The sequence below is a fragment of the Tachyglossus aculeatus genome, chromosome 19 (assembly GCF_015852505.1).
Source record: "Tachyglossus aculeatus isolate mTacAcu1 chromosome 19, mTacAcu1.pri, whole genome shotgun sequence".
NCBI classification, from domain to species: Eukaryota; Metazoa; Chordata; class Mammalia; order Monotremata; family Tachyglossidae; genus Tachyglossus; species Tachyglossus aculeatus.
Genome location: NC_052084.1, coordinates 1188126 through 1204200, shown reverse-complemented (window position 1 = coordinate 1204200; position 16075 = coordinate 1188126). Strand labels below are relative to the sequence as shown.

General features: G+C 52.3%; 1 protein-coding gene across 5 annotated transcripts in view; it reads left to right on the top strand.

Moving 5' to 3' along the window:
* Window positions 1-16075, top strand: part of ARID4B (AT-rich interaction domain 4B) — a 109381-nt gene that overhangs the window by 78801 nt on the left and 14505 nt on the right. For 3 of the 5 annotated variants that reach the window (XM_038761067.1, XM_038761068.1, XM_038761070.1), the window contains exons 16-18: window positions 718-893; window positions 5486-5764; window positions 12021-12105. In XM_038761067.1, coding sequence (XP_038616995.1) covers window positions 718-893; window positions 5486-5764; window positions 12021-12105 — 540 coding nt within the window. The remainder of the gene's footprint in view (window positions 1-717; window positions 894-5485; window positions 5765-12020; window positions 12106-16075) is intronic. The other 2 variants (XM_038761071.1, XM_038761072.1) reach the window with 1 other exon arrangement.

The following is a 16075-nucleotide window of genomic DNA, read 5'->3' as shown; positions in this document are numbered from 1 at the left end:
TCTTTCAAAATAATAATAATAATAATAATAATAATAATAATGGTATTTATTAAGCGCTTACTATTCGCCAGGCACCGTCCTAAGCTCTGGGGTGGGTCCAAGCGGATCGGATTAGACACAGTCCCTGCCCCACGTGGGGCTCACGGTCTCAATCCCCATTTTCCCGATGAGGTCACTGAGGCCCAGAGAAGCGAAGTGACTCGCCCAGGGTCACAGGGCAGACAGGTGGTGGAGCCAGGATTAGAACCCGTGACCTGTGCTCTTTCCAGTCCGCCCCGCTGCTTCTCGTGGACAAGTATTTGCTTTTTCGCCTCCTTGCCTCCGGCTTTATAGAGGGCCGCGAGAGCGACCGTCTCTATATGTTGCCAACTTGTACTTCCCAAGCGCTTAGTACAGCGCTCTGCACGCAATAAGCGCTCAATAAATACGATTGATTGATGGATTGAGAAGCGGTGGGCCCCGTGCAGTCGACTGAGAGAGGAGCTGGGCAGCCGCTGGGATTTTTCAGCTGGAATTCGAGTCCCCCCCGGGGCCTCTGCCCGCCTTGTTTTCCAAACGATCCGCGGAATAGAGCGAACTCCGAGAGAATTAGCCTGTCCGATAGGAAAACCACTCTCTGCCGTTGATTTACATTCCATGCCGCCTACGGTGCGCTGTAAGTTGCGCCCCGGAACAGTGGCTCGCCGTGGTCACTAACTGCCTCCGACATTCCCGTAGGGAAACAGGAAGAACGTCCCGGAACCCGGGGCTACGCAGGCCGATCGGGAGAAGGAATCGGGTAGAGAAAAGAACGAAGAGGACGAGCGCCTGGAAGAGAAAGCTGAGGAGATTTCTAAAGTAGACGAAGCCCTCGGCGCCAAGGGAGAGGCAGAGGAAGAGAAAGGAAAATCCGGGTAAGACATTTTGTCCTTGGTGGAAAGTTTAAGGAAAGCGGATGGTATTCCAGTGGTCGTCCAAGGTGGAACCTGAAGTTAACCATCGTCGCCGATGGTTTCAGGAGAGGGCGGAGGAGGGATGCAGAATGGCCAAGGGATCTAGATTTCCCCTTCCTAGTTGTAAAGGCGTCCAGCGACTCTTCCATTTGCCGGCGTGTGTGGAAAACCTGCTCTGTAGCCTTGGCGCAAGTTTCTTGCCGTGAGGACGGGCGTGCCGAGGAGCCGGGTGGGCTGCTGGATGCTTGGCCCGGCGTTCCGACGTTTTGACAGGCTGCGAAGGGAACCCCAGCCCGTTTTCCGGGAGAAGCAGGGAGCCTGGGTGCGTGGCTTGCTTGGTGATTTTTTTCTGTGCACGAATAATAGCGGAGACGGGGCATTCGCATCCCCGTGTCGTGCCCCGGTTATCTGCTAGTGATCGTCCAAGTGGTCCCTCGTCCCGAATGAGCGCGGTTGTACAATTCAAATTCCCCCTTATCACGGGGGCCGAAGGGGAGCAGAGAGAGAGAGAGTGTGTTGTCCCCCTTCCTTGGTGGGGGACAAGAATCAGAATCAGAAAACCAGCAGAAGCGACGACCTAATGCCATTTGCACATATTTATTACTCTATTTATTTATTTATTTTACTTGTACCTATCTATTCTATTTATTTTAGTGTGTTAGTATGTTTGGTTTTGTTCTCTGTCTCCCCCTTCTAGACTGTGAGCCCGCTGTTGGGTAGGGGCTGTCTCTAGATGTTGCCAGCTTGTACTTCCCAAGCGCGTAGTCCAGTGCTCTGCACACAGTAAGCGCTCAATAAATACGATTGATGGATTGATTGATCGATTCAGCTCCCTCTCCTGCCAATCCCCCATTTTCGGCTTAGCGGTAGCGGTTTGGATGTGCTGGAGTGCAGCTGAATGCTCCCTCTGTCAGACAGACACTTTGTAGTTTCCTCGGCTTCCCGTCCTGACAGCTGAAGGGCTGTTGGAGCTATTGCGAGGTAAGCGGCCCACTTCCCGGACAGCTGTGCGTTATTCAGACTGCAGACGGCAAGCTAACGCCGCGTGCGAAACCGCGCGGCCTCGAGTTATCCAAGGTTCACGTCACGGTTTTTGGCAAAAGACTGGCCCCGAACTAAACAGCAGCGCGAGACTTGCCAGGGACCGGTTCTTAAAAGCATCTACCACTTTGGAATCGGCTCTCTCACTGTAAACCATTGATAATAGCCAGGTTCTTAAAAGCATCGATCACTTTGGAATCGGGCTCTCTCACTGTCAACCATTAATAATAATAATAGTAACGGCGTTTATTAAGCGCTTACTACGTGCAAAGCACTGTTCTAAGCGCTGGGGAGGTTACAAGGTGATCAGGTTATCCCACGGGGGGGGCTCGCAATCTCAATCCCCATTTTCCAGATGAGGGAACTGAGGCCCAGAGAAGCTAAGTGACTTGCCCAGAGTCACCCAGCCGACAACTGGCGGAGCCGGGATTTGAACCCGTGACCTCCGACTCCAAAGCCCGGGCTCTTTCCACTGAGCCACGCTGCTTCTCTTCTCCGCCCGCAGCCACTTCTCCGAGCCCGGCTTGAAGGTTGTCCTTTCTCCCGAGAACTTGGCCTGCACACTGAAGGAAAGTGGTTTAAAGTTGCCGCTTAAAATGCAAAATCCTCATATAAATGGACTCAGCGGATTTTTTTCTCGCCCAAACAACGCACGATCTGAGCTTTGCCCTTGAAGTTTCCGAGGGGAAAAGACCGTTCGGCACCCTTCCTTCAGTTTCAGCTTCTTAGTGGGGCCCTAGCAGTACAGAGGAACAGAGGATGATGTCTTGAACCCATAGCCAGAGTGGTCATTGTGAAGAATCAGGCTTTCCTTGCAGCTCTCGTCAGACTTAAAAGCGAACGTGCCTTTTTTTTATCATCGTGATTCATTTGAGTGATGTGTAGCGATAAGTATATGTATTAGGAGAAGTGTGCCCCGTCTTTTGGGTCCGTTTAAGCGCAACCTTAAGCACGTTTTTCAAATCAATCAGTGTTGTTATGGCTAAACACTTTCAGAGGGTCTCATGTGCTTAAATGCTGTTCGGAACCAGATGTAATTCAGTGCCTGTTCACTTCTGTCGGAAACCGCTCAGTTTCTCCGTTCTCTGACCCTCCGCTCTCTTGTAAATGCGACTGAACTAAATTCTGGAAACTAGATAGGATGGCTGCCAAAGAGAACTCTCTCTCTCTGAGGCTACCGGGAAGTTCTCCCAATTACTGTTGGTTTGCAGCAAAATAATAGCCTTCAACCCTATAGTCATTAGCCATAGTTTCCCAGGGCTTCCTTAATCCCATTTATCCTACCCACTTTCTGGAGCCATTTTAAGGTCGCAGGCTTGGGTTCCTATTACCTGATCAGTCAGGATGCAGCGAGCTAGGGTGGGAATCTTATGTTTCCCCACAAAACACACGTGTTGTCTGGGAGAAAGCGTTTTCGACTTGAAACGCCAGCTGGTCGTGGTGATTGGCAGCCGAGCGGACGCCAGAGTAGATTTGCCATTAGCGTAGTTGCCAACTAGGTTTCAAAAAGCCCTCCTGCCTTCCCTCTGGGTTTTTTTCCCCCTCTTCCTGCTTTTGAGGCACCTTGGAGGTCGCTGATCCTCACCACAAGCTGCTTGAGAAAAACCGCGCTTCCGAAAAATCGTCAGAATGTTCTAGTCGGGCGGATGCGTCTTCAGTTTTTTGATTCCTCAAACCACCGGCGGCCCACTGATGAGTTGTCGGACAGGACCGGGACCGAGAAACTTCCTCCAGTTAGTAATGGAAAGTGGTCCTGGAAGCGGAGAGCTCCGTAAACCCGGCATTGTTCCCAGCCTGGAGGCTTCCTGGGGATTCCAAGGGATTTCTCCAGCGCGGGTGAAGGCGTGGAAAGAGAAGCAGCCGTTCGGGATGGCGGTTTGCCTCCCCGGGATCCGTTTGCACAGTCTGTCGTGGTTGTAAACGAAGACAGAAAATGACGCTCTAGGGCACATTCGTGAGTCGGTCAGGGAGTGGAGTAAAGGTAAAAATATCTCTCGAGGTCATTCGCTGTCAGAAAACGTTTCACAGACCGAAGGCCCTACGCAAATCTGCAAGGTGATTAATTTCTCTCGTTCCATTTTAGAGCATTCATTCAAGTGCGTGATGTTTCTGGGGGACAGATGCGTGGGGTTCAGTGTAGTCGGACGGGTGGGGTTTCTTTGGTTTGTTTTTTTCCTCGTTTGTACTATCATGATCTCGGTAGGAGACTTAAATGGGGAGAAGAGAGAAAGCTAAAATGTCTGTCAATAGTTTTGGTTCCAGGAATCAGATTTAGGGGGCTCTGAGCGGTTACTCTGTGTGATAAAAGGCGGATCTTGTTTTTTTTTTTTTAAATTAAAAACACCAAAACCCACCACCTCATCCCTTCTCCCTTGTTCCTTGCCTAGGTGTTTGCTCTCCAGCTTTTGAGCAGTTACTGTGTGTTACCCCCCCCACCCCCATTAACCGAGGCATTGGAACCGCTGTGGTGGGTTTCTACGGAAACAAAAATGACTGCTGTTGGGCGGCAGGTGAAAAATTAAATTTTCTCAAGTCTCGAATGTCATGTTGAAGACAAGACTTTTTTGGTAAAGCACCACGGTCGGCAGCATTTAGATGCCCTCCCTTCCTTTCTGCCATTGAAGTAGATAGCGGTTGCGTTCATCTGAAGGATTACGCACGCCCTCAGATTTCAGAAGGAGCAGCAGAGAACCCTAAAACCGCTTTCACGTTGGCAGGGGGAGATGTCGTAGGCGACTGTGGTTTGGAAAGCGTGTGAGGGAACGCGCCTGGGCTCGGCCTCTTCACCGTATCCTTCTGATGGAATTCAAGAAGGAACGAATGGCGCGGTCTGTAGAGACGCCGCATCCGGAAGACCGTAGAGGAAAGGCGAGCGTGAACTTCCTCAGATGTTACGAACCACAAAGTACAATGAACAGAACTCACCTGGGAAAGTCCCATCAAGGGACCTTTGAATAGAGGCAGTTAAAACCGTAGCCAGGCCCGAAAGCGTTGGTTTGGGAAGCTGTCGGAAGATTCTCCGTCTGTAAAATGGGTATTTGGTGGGGTTGTTTTTGGTTTGGCCATTTTTTTTTTTTGTGCTTTTTTAGTAGCGGTGAAACCGGTCTAATTGGGAGCCGAGAGTGGATTAAAGTCAGAAAACAGCAAGGGCGATTAATGAAGTGGGAAAACGTTTGAACGATTAAAAGATAGGAACGTGGATAGTCAGCCTGACTAATTTCTCAGGCCGCGGCCCGCCTTCGCTTTCTCCCGGCCGTTGATGGACGCGTTCTCTAGATGAAGTTGTTTTTGAACCTTCGCTTGCTTTTAAAGCATCGCCTTGCCCCCGACGGCCTAGGGTAGCCCTCGGCGTTGTTAGCTTTCCCGCGGCACCCCCGGCGCTTTCGTTCCGCACGGAATCCGCCGTTCCCGACGGCAGTCGCATCCACGACGTTTCTCAGTATGTGTGGGTTGGAACTGAAAAGCTTATGAAGTGTCTCTTATTAACTCTGCAATTTTTTAAACCTTTCAAGAGATGAAGCGAATAAGGAGGAAGAGGAAGATGAGGAAGAAGCAGAAGAGGAGGAGGAGGAGGAGGAGGAGGTGGAGGAGGAGGAGGAGGAAGAAGAAGAGGAAGACGTTGATGACCCCAATGAGGAAGAGGAATTTGAATGCTATCCACCAGGCATGAAAGTCCAAGTGCGGTATGGACGAGGGAAAAATCAAAAAATGTATGAAGCTAGTATTAAACATTCTGATGTCGAAGGTGGAGAGGTCCTTTACTTGGTGCATTACTGCGGATGGAATGTGAGGTAACTGAGTTTTAGCTAGTGATTACTACCTAAAAATACTTTTCTATTTTTTTAAAAAAAGTCGGGCTTGTTGCTGTTCTTTCACGGTCGTTGTACCTTAATTCATATTTGGATCTGTAGCATGTCAATATCACGTTGGGTGACTTTCTGTGGCGTTCCTAATGCTTGCGTACTACCCCTGGTGTTAAAGGAAGTTGGTGAAGTCCTGGCATGACATTTTTTTCCGGGATCCCCTAGAGTTGGCCGGCGGGACCTTTTTCGGAGCGCAGGGATGCAAGATGCTCTGGGAAGGGGAAAACGGAGATCTGAGCCTCCTTCACGTCTCCAGACCAATGACCGGCGGGCCTTCTGCTCGTATTTTTTTGCCTCTTCGACTTCAGGCCACCCAAGTCCTCTTCTTCTTCGTAATCCTCTTAAGTCATCTGTGAAGGAAGGAGTTTAGGGCCCGAGAAGGATTGAGATTTCTCCACAGTGGTCTTTGGAGCTCGGCATCAGGAATTCTTGCATTATCAGGAGCACCCCAAGTTTCTTTGGACCGTCTCCTCTAACGGCAGAGAGTTCGGTTAGCGGAGTGCGCGGCCTCCCCCAGAAGAGATAGCGGGAAGGCACTTCTCAACCAGATGCCAATCACCCCTACCCCCTAACCCCCCACCCTGCGCCGCCCCGCCTGGCAAGCGGGAGGTCGAGGCCGAGGGTCCGATTTAGCTCATTCCACCCCTCTCTCGGTTGCCGTTTTGTCCCAGTGATCCTCTCGCCCTCGGTCCTCAAAACACGCCCATCCAGAAGCCGGAGGGAACCCAGCAGGCTTCGTCGTCGTCACAGCCGAAGGGATGCTTCTTGGGATCTTCGGATCGGGATCGAGAATTTAGCTGGCGATTCGGTTGTGGCTGCAGAAGAATCATCTCAGGGAGGACTTGTCTGGGATAGGTCCCGGGGGACTCGAGTTCTTTGTTCAGACCCACCTGAAGATGCCCTCTTCCGATGCTGAGCAGGGCCGGACCTTGTCGGGAGGATCCACAGCTCCAATTTCCCTTCTACCCCAAAGCGGAGATTGGCCAACGGACTCCGGCAAAGGAAAAGATCGGAGGGCGGGCCTGTTGTCCTCATCTTCTCATTCTGAAAACCAGGCTCTCGCCCCGTCCCGCTAAACCTAAAGTCAAGAGCTTGATCTGGGATTCATTCTCCTCCTTCCAAACCAAGAAGATTGAGACAGACCTGGATATGGAAACGCCCCAGTGCCCAACCACTGATTGTCAAGTCTTACGCAGACGACTTTTTAATTCAGTGACCCGCTTCTTAAACCCAGCACGTCAGCATGTGACATAAATGAGATATTCGGACTGGGCTTGGGTGTTCCAAAATGCTGGACACCTTTAGGAGAGGATGGGGAATCGGAGGCTGTGACGAGATGCGGAGGTTTTGCAAGCATAGTGACTGGGAAAGATGGATTTATTTTCTGAAGACTGCCCTGAAATAGAAGGCTACAAAGCGTCCTCTCTGAGTCTTTGACCTTGAGCCGCGGGCTTGCTTCTGTTGCGCTCTCCCAGACGCTTAGAGCAGGGCTTTGCGCTCCTCGGTTAGGTATCGTCATAGCTTTTTACAAGAACAGGAGTATGTCAAGTTTCAAAAAGCTATCCAGCTTTATCTGTCAGTGCCCCTAATCTTGAGGCAGCCTGTCGCGTTCTCCGTTTTTAGCAGACTTGTTGGAGGCCTAAATGTATTATTTAATCTGGAGGAAATGAAAGCCAAGACCTCTCTTTCCTTTAACAAGATGCTGTAAATTTAAAGAAGGGAGCAAAGGGATTAGGTTTTTTTTTTAACTTTAAGGTATGACGGCCTCTTCCTCAGATTGTTCTGACAAAGACTGTTTCAGAATCATAGTGGGAGGGTGGGGAGGCCGTTAAAAAGCATTCTGCACCAAATTTGACAAGATTTTCTGGTACCTATAGGACTACGTTTAATCCCATACGCGAAACGTAGCTTGTAGCCCGCAGTCCTTTGTCAGTGGTTACAGGCATCAACAGATAATCAATAGCGGTGCCTTCCTAAGGCGAGGAGAGGACAGCCTGCTAAAGAAGAAATAGTCTCAAAGCAGAATCACCGGAATTGCCGTGAGGATGGGATGGATCATTTTCGATAGACTGAGATCCAGACCGCGAGAGTTCGCCGGCTAGGACGGTGGTGTTCCTCATGCAGACAGGATCTGTTAGCCCCGGAGCATCGAAAAACTAGGGTATCTCGGAGCAGTAACCACAATGAAGTCCAGCTGTTAACGCGATGATGACGGTTTAGTGACTCTGGCTGCTCCTTGTTGGCCGAAGCCAGTCTGGCGGTGGCGATTGCGGTGGAGGAGAAGGAGACCAGTCCCGTTTCCTGAGCGGACGTTTCTGATTTGGGTGTTATTTTGTTGTTGTTGTTGTTCCTTTCCCCCCGCCACATCTAGATGTCGAGGGCATACTGTCTTTGGGGCTGACGTAGGGACACTGCTGAGAGGTGCAAAGAGCCAGTGGGTTCTTTCTCGGGGAAGGCGAGGAGCGGGTCTCGAGGCTCATCCATCCATTTCTCTCACTTGACTTGTCATCACGGTGTCGCTAGAGCACAGATCTGAGGGAAAGGGGTGTCAGGCGAACTGTACCTTCCGAGCGCTTAGTACGGTGCTCTGCACACAGTAAGCGCTCAATAAATACGTTTGAATGAGTGAATGAATGGTGGGGAAGACTGTGCTCGGGTCCGGTAAGTGCAAGTCTTGCAGCCTTTCTGAAGGCCGGACGCCACGGCTGCCCCCGGACCGTAGAAACCTGATTCCCTGCTCTTTGCGGGCTCTCTCTCTCTCTCTCTCTGTTTTCCGTAAGACGGACTAGCCTTCTTAATTGGTTTTCTGCTCTTGCCCATCCGCACGTCACTTGCGAACATCTCGGCTCGTAGCAGAATCCGTGGATGCCATCCAGTTGGTCACGGCTGCCGCGGAAAGTCCAGGGCTGCCAGAAGCCGCCCTGGTGCAGGCTCAGTTTCCTTCGGTTGCGCCGACCCTTCCGAGCGGCTGATGGTGATTTTACGTGTCCTTGCGGGCGCGTACGCCCACGCCCTCCCAGAGCTCTTCCTGGATGGCCGTTTCCAAGACTTTCGATGTTGCCCGCGGGCTAGCGAGTTGGAAGAATTTCCCAGGGGATTGGAAGTATCTTCTGGACCCCTGGTTGCGTTTTCAGGCCTGGCCTCGTGGAACAGGTTGAAGAGGATCGTCTACGGCCGCCTCACCGTTGAGGAAGCGCTTAGTACAGTGCTCTCCACACAGTAAGCGCTCAGTAAATACGATTGATTGATTGAGGAAAGGGCCGGGCGGCTAGTCTTGTTGCGGGGCGTTCTGCACCATCCCCTTGGCGATGGAGGAGAGCGGTCGGCGTGGCCTTTGGCTTCATTTCTCATCGTCGGGCGGGCTGGAGTGGGCCTGCCTCTTGGGGAAGGGAAGCTCCAAGTGTTGATCTTCTTTGCCACCGGCAGTTAATGTCAATTTTAGCCCGACCCGATTGGTCGGAACCCATTCGGATGGAGAGCACCGCTCTGCCGGACCCCGGCGTTGAACTCGGCCGGCCGACGGGATCCAGAAGTCGCCCATCCCACTTCTGGCTTTAGCCCCCGTAGTCGGGAGCTCTCGTTCCGGTGGGCTTGGTCCCGCGCAAGCGCCCTCGTTCTTGACGTCTTTCGACTCGGCACCACCCTTTTTGACGCATCGGTTTCTTTGCTTAAATACCAGTGGAATACGTCAGGCGAAAGCCAGTCCGTTTCAAGTCAACTAATACCCTGATCCAGGACAGCCGGTTTTCCCAGTGACTCCACCAGTCAGGTAGGCCCCGGATGAACCACCGCCAAGGAAAATGCCCCCGTTCCGTTACGCCGCATCCGACGCTGCCCTGTTGGCCTCAGAGTGACCCGCGTCTTCAGAAGGAAGCTCCCCAGTTGGGCCACGCCGCCCTCCCCGAAACGCACAGGGAAGAACCACGGCGGAGGAGGGCCGGGCAGTTCTGAGCGGAGGCGTTTCATTTCAGATCGGGTCGGGGAAGCTCACTATCGGCAGGTTTCTCCATCTAGAGGGAGTCGGCTTCACCGAGCCCTCTGCCCTCTCTTCTCCGCGGCCTTAGCACATGGAGCATATTGGCTGTCGCAGCGCAGTTGAGGCTGCAGAGTCGAAATCTCCATTGCCGTTCACCTCACGTCGCCTGCCGCCGTTGAGTCGTCGTCTTCTGCTCCGGGCACCGTTGGCTTCTTCACGTCCGGGCGGGGCCAAGTGTCCGGATTAGATTTCTCCGGTGGGGAGGGTTACGTTTCCTGGAAACCTCCTGGATGGAAGGCCCTGTCCCGGGCTGTCCTCCGCAGCATCCACCCGGACTAAAGGCAGGTGGGGACCGGACCCCGGGAAGCGTGGGAGAGGAGCGGCAAGGTGGCCGGGAAGAAAGTTGGGCCGGGAAAACCTGGGAAAGGAGTGGCGGGGAGCCATCTGGGGCTCTGCCCTTGCTGTGAAGCCAGTACGTTTTAAACCAATCTCGGAAATGTGTAATTTTTTCACTTGGCACGGTAAATCGGCCCCATCTTCTCCATCCTCTTGTTTCGGTCATGTCATGGGGCAAAATCACTATTTTGGGGCCTTGGATTCTCGATTTGCCTCTGAAGTCAAACTTCACACTCCCTCTTGAGCAGTTTGAAAATGCTTGGCCCCTCAGGGAGATGCTTTGATTAGCTCTGGGGAGCCGTTCTCTCGGACTCCGGTGAAGCCGTAAAGATTCCGACTTCAGGCCCCGGACCGGTCCGGAAGCTCAGACGGGCAGCAGCATTAGCGATCGTCCCCAGTTCAAGAGCAATAATGGCCGATCGGCCCCTTGAGGAGGCCTTCACCCAAGAGAAGTTTACAGAGACGAGAAGGCCGAGTCGGGAGCGGCGGGGAAGGGGCCCGCGGAGTAGAGGCGATGCCGCCCCGCTGACTCTTAGGCAGGCCGCGTTCCTCTGATCCGACGAGCAGATCGGTGGCAGGAAAATTTCACCAGCTGGGAATTCGCCAGGGAATGACCTGGCTAGTCGGGGCCATCGGTCGGAACGATTTTCTTCAGTAGAGACCCAAGTAATCCATTTTCTGCCAAAGTCCGCTCGGCTTTCCGGGCGGTCCATTTCTCTGAACCTTGATTCCCTTTACTCCTATCTTGTTTCTTCAGCGAAGACTTGCCCTTTCCGTCGGTAGTAGCCGGGGCCGGGCATTGCCCCGTTGCCCTGGTTTTCCACTTGCCCGATTCGAGAGGCCGGGCCCGTCTCTCCCGAATCCCTCGTCTGCCATTCGATTCCCCACCGTGCTTCACTGTGCCTTTTCCCCTCCCGTCCACCACTTTGGTGTGGCAAACTCTGCCGCGCTTTATGCTTTTTAATTCTTTACAAAGGAGAGAGACCGTTACCATCATCGTTATTATCATCATCATATTGGTTGCGCGGTTAAAACAGTGCTGTAAGCACCGGGGTGCATCAGTCCCTGCCCCGTGTGGGGCTCACAGTCCGAGTAGGAGGAATTGAATCCCCATTTTACAGTGGAGGAAACTGAGGCCCAAAGAAGTGACTTGCCCAAGCAAGCAGTCGGCAGAGCCGGGATTAGCCTCAGACTCCCAGGCACGTGCTCTTTCCCCTAGGCCGGTCATTCATTCAGTCAATCGTATTTATTGAGCGCTTCCCGTGTGCAGAGCACTGTCCTAAGCGCTTGGGAAGTACAAGTCGATGCCGCGGGACGGCAGACGAGCGTTCAGTGGGTGGCTGTCGAATCCCGCTGGGATTTGGAGGCTCTTGGTCGATGCCCTGTTGGCGTTCTCCATCCCTTCCCGTCGTCGAAACCCTCACCCAGCCTTTCGATTGGAAAAATCGCCCTCGCCGGAGGCGCGAGCCCTCCGGGCGGCCATTCGCCCGTTGCCACCAGCCTGGGCCCGGGCGCTCACGGCATCGTGCCTCCCCGTCTCCCGTTCGGATCCGAACCTTTGCTACCCGTTCCCGCAAAGGCTTCGGAAAAGGAGACTTTTTTTACAACTTCCTTTGACACCAACTCTCTAAAACGCAATCCTTCCGGGGTTCTCGTCTCCCGAGCTCAGTCGATGGCGGGCGGGCGGGCGGGCGGGTCGGGCCCTGAGTTGCGTTTCGCCCCGCAGGTGATTTTTTCCCACCACGTCGTCCTTGTGATCCTCAGAACGCCTGTGTCGCCGCTTTGCTTACGTGACCTGACTTTCCGTTTTAGGTACGATGAGTGGATTAAAGCCGACAAGATAGTGAGACCGGCTGATAAAAACGTGCCCAAAATAAAACATCGAAAGAAAATAAAGGTACGCGCCTCCTCCTTCAGGTGACCCTCCCGTCCGCTCCCAGCCTACCTTTCTGCTCTTCGGTCCGGGGGACGGGGGTTGCCCGGGCCAAGGGAATCCTCAGATCATCTGGAAATCTCCCATTTTTGTTCCCAACCTCCCCACCCTCCAAAACTTCCAGGAAGCAGGAGAGTGGACAGACTGGGATCCCCCCTCCGTCGCCGTCCCCCAGCCTGGCCGCCGATTTGAGGCCGTGATGAGTAGACAGTGGACGAAAGTGCTGGCAGGCCAGAGGTCGTGGGTTCAAATCCCGGCTCCGCCACTTGTCAGCTGGGTGACTTGGGGCAAGTCACGTAGCTTCTCTGGGCCTCAGTTCCCTCACCTGGAAAATGGGGTTTAAGACCGTAGCCCCCCGTGATACAACCTGATCACCTTGTAACCTCCCCAGCGCTTAGAACAGTGCTTTGCACATAGTGAGCGCTTAATAAATGCCATGATGATGATGATGACAAGAAACAAAAGGGCAGGATTAGATCATTGTGGCCCCCGCTCACCTCCCCACACTGTATAATAATAATAATAATAATAATAATAATAATGGTATAACTAAAATTCGACTGTATTCTCTAAAGAGTAGGCGACATGTTTGGGTGCCGTGGAAGGCGTAGGCATATTACCATCATCATCGTCATCAATCGTATTTATTGAGCGCTTACTATGTGCAGAGCACTGTACTAAGCGCTTGGGAAGTACAAATTGGCAACATCTAGAGATAGTCCCTACCCAACAGTGGGCTCACAGTCTAAAAGGGGGAGACAGAGAACAAAACCAAACATACTAACAGAATAAAATAAATAGGATAGATATGTACAAATAAAATAAATAAATAGAGTAAAAAATATGTAGAAACATATATCCATATATACAGGTGCTGTGGGGAAGGGAAGGAGGTAAGATGGGGGGGATGGAGAGGGGGACGAGGGGGAGAGGAAGGAAGGGGCTCCTTCCACCACTTGTCAGCTGGGTGACTTGGGGCAAGTCACTTCGCTTCTCTGGGCCTCCGTTTCCTCATCTGGAAAATGGGTCTTAAGACCGTGAGCCCCCTGTGGGACAACCTGATCACCTTGTAACCTCCCCGGCGCTTAGAACAGTGCTTTGCACATAGTGAGCACTTAATAAATGCCATGATGATGATGATGACAAGAAACAAAAGGGCAGGATTAGATCATTGTGGCCCCCGCTCACCTCCCCACACTGTATAATAATAATAATAATGGTATAACTAAAATTCGACTGTATTCTCTAAAGAGCAGGCGACATATTTGGGTGCCGTGGAAGGCGGAGGCGTATTACCAGGAATGTTTTGAGACTTAAATGCCCTCTGCCCCCTTTTCCTCCATCTCCTCCTATTCAGTCGTATTTATTGAGCGCCTACTGGGTGCAGAGCGCTGGACTAAACGCTTGAAGCAGCGGAAAGAGCCCGGGCTTGGGAGTCAGAGGTCGTGGGTTCTAATCCCGGCTCCGCCACTTGTCAGCTGGGTGACTTTGGGCAAAGCACTCGACTTCTCTGGTCCTCTGTTACCTCATCTGGAAAATCGAGGTGAAGACTGTGAGCCCCATGTGGGACAACCTGATCACCTCTTATCCCCCAGCGCTTAGAACAGTGCTTTGCACATAGTAAGCGCTTAACAAACACCATTATTATTAAACCAAGGCCCTCCAGTGAGCCGAGCCTAACGCCGCCCCCGTTGATCCCCGCGGGGCAGGCCAGGTTTCCGAAGATTCCAGTTTTCCCGGCAGACTCCACTTTCCCGTCGGCTCTGCGTCCCTGGAGGGATCGGAGAGTCTCTGTTGAGATGGCCGACCTTCTGAGAGCTGAGAGAATCCCTAGGTGAGGGCTTTTACCCTCTGAAAGGAAAGTAGTACAGTGCTAAGCGCTTAGTACAGAGCTCTGCCCACAGTAAGCGCTCAATAAATCAATCAATCAATCCATCGTATTTATTGAGCGCTTACTGTGGGCAGAGCACTGTACTAAGCGCTTGGGAAGTCCAAGTTGGCAACATATAGCGACAGTCCCTAGCCAACAGTGGACTCACAGTCTAAAATCATAATAAATCATCATCATCAATCATATTTATTGAGCGCTTACTATGTGCAGAGCACTGTACTAAGCGCTTGGGAAGTACAAATTGGCAACATATAGAGACAGTCCCTACCCAACAGTGAACTCACAGTCTAAAATCATGATAAATATGATTGATTGGTAGAGTAAAAAAGCAGTTCGTTCCGATGCCATTTCACTTCTGGTAACGCTTGACACTGGAGTACAAATCCAACCTGTTTTGCCTCCTTCCTGAGGTGGTTCTGTGGTCCTCTGAAACCCCAATCAGATTTTGTAATAATAATAATAATAATGATGGTATTTGTTAAGCGCTTACTACGTGCGAAGCACTGTTCTAAGCGCTGGGGAGCTTAGAAGGTGACCAGGTTGTCCCGCGGGGGGCTCACAGTCTTCATCCCCATTTTCCAGATGAGGTATCTGAGGCCCAGAGAAGTGACTTGCCCAAAGTCCCACCGCTGACAGTTGGCGGAACCGGGATTTGAACCCGTGACCTGTGACTCCAAAGCCCGGGCTCTTTCCACCGAGTCACGCTGCTTCTCCTGGTACTTACCTGTTAAGCCAAGCCGTAAGGTTGATATAAAATAACCAGTTGGACACGATTTCCAGGCCGCCTCCTGGGTCAGCAGAGCCCTTTTTTGGGGGTCTAAATTGTACTTATTATGTGCCAGGCACTGTGCTAAGCACTGGGGTGGAGACAAGATCATCAAGTTGGACAGTCCGCGTTCCACCTGAGGCTCACGGACGTACTCCCATTTTGTAGAGGAGGGAACTGAGGCACAGAGAAGTGAAGTGACTTGCCCAGAGTCCCACCGCTGACAGTTGGCGGAACCGGGATTTGAACCCATGACCTGTGACTCCAAAGCCCGGGCTCTTTCCACCGAGTCACGCTGCTTCTCCTGGTACTTTCCTGTTAAGCCAAGCCGTAAGGTAGATATAAAATAACCAGTTGGACACGATTTCCAGGCCGCCTCCTGGGTCAGCAGAGCCCTTTTTTGGGGGGTCTAAATTGTACTTACTATGTGCCAGGCACTGTGCTAAGCACTGGGGTGGAGACAAGATCATCAAGTTGGACAGCCCGCGTTCCACCTGAGGCTCACGGACTGACTCCCATTTTGTAGAGGAGGGAACTGAGGCACAGAGAAGTGAAGTGACTTGCCCAGAGTCCCACCGCTGACAGTTGGCGGAACCGGGATTTGAACCCGTGACCTGTGACTCCAAAGCCCGGGCTCTTTCCACCGAGTCACGCTGCTTCTCCTGGTACTTTCCTGTTAAGCCAAGCCGTAAGGTAGATATAAAATAACCAGTTGGACACGATTTCCAGGCCGCCTCCTGGGTCAGCAGAGCCCCTTTTTGGGGGTCTAAATTGTACCTACTATGTGCCAGGCACTGTGCTAAGCACTGGGGTGGAGACAAGATCATCAAGTTGGACAGTCCGCGTTCCACCTGAGGCTCACGGACTGACTCCCATTTTGTAGAGGAGGGAACTGAGGCACAGAGAAGTGAAGTGACTTGCCCAGAGTCCCACCGCTGACAGTTGGCGGAACCGGGATTTGAACCCGTGACCTGTGACTCCAAAGCCCGGGCTCTTTCCACCGAGTCACGCTGCTTCTCCTGGTACTTTCCTGTTAAGCCAAGCCGTAAGGTAGATATAAAATAACCAGTTGGACACGATTTCCAGGCCGCCTCCTGGGTCAGCAGAGCCCTTTTTTGGGGGGTCTAAATTGTACTTACTATGTGCCAGGCACTGTGCTAAGCACTGGGGTGGAGACAAGATCATCAAGTTGGACAGTCCGCGTTCCACCTGAGGCTCACGGACTGACTCCCATTTTGTAGAAGGGGTAACTGAGGCACAGAGAAGTGGCTTGCCCG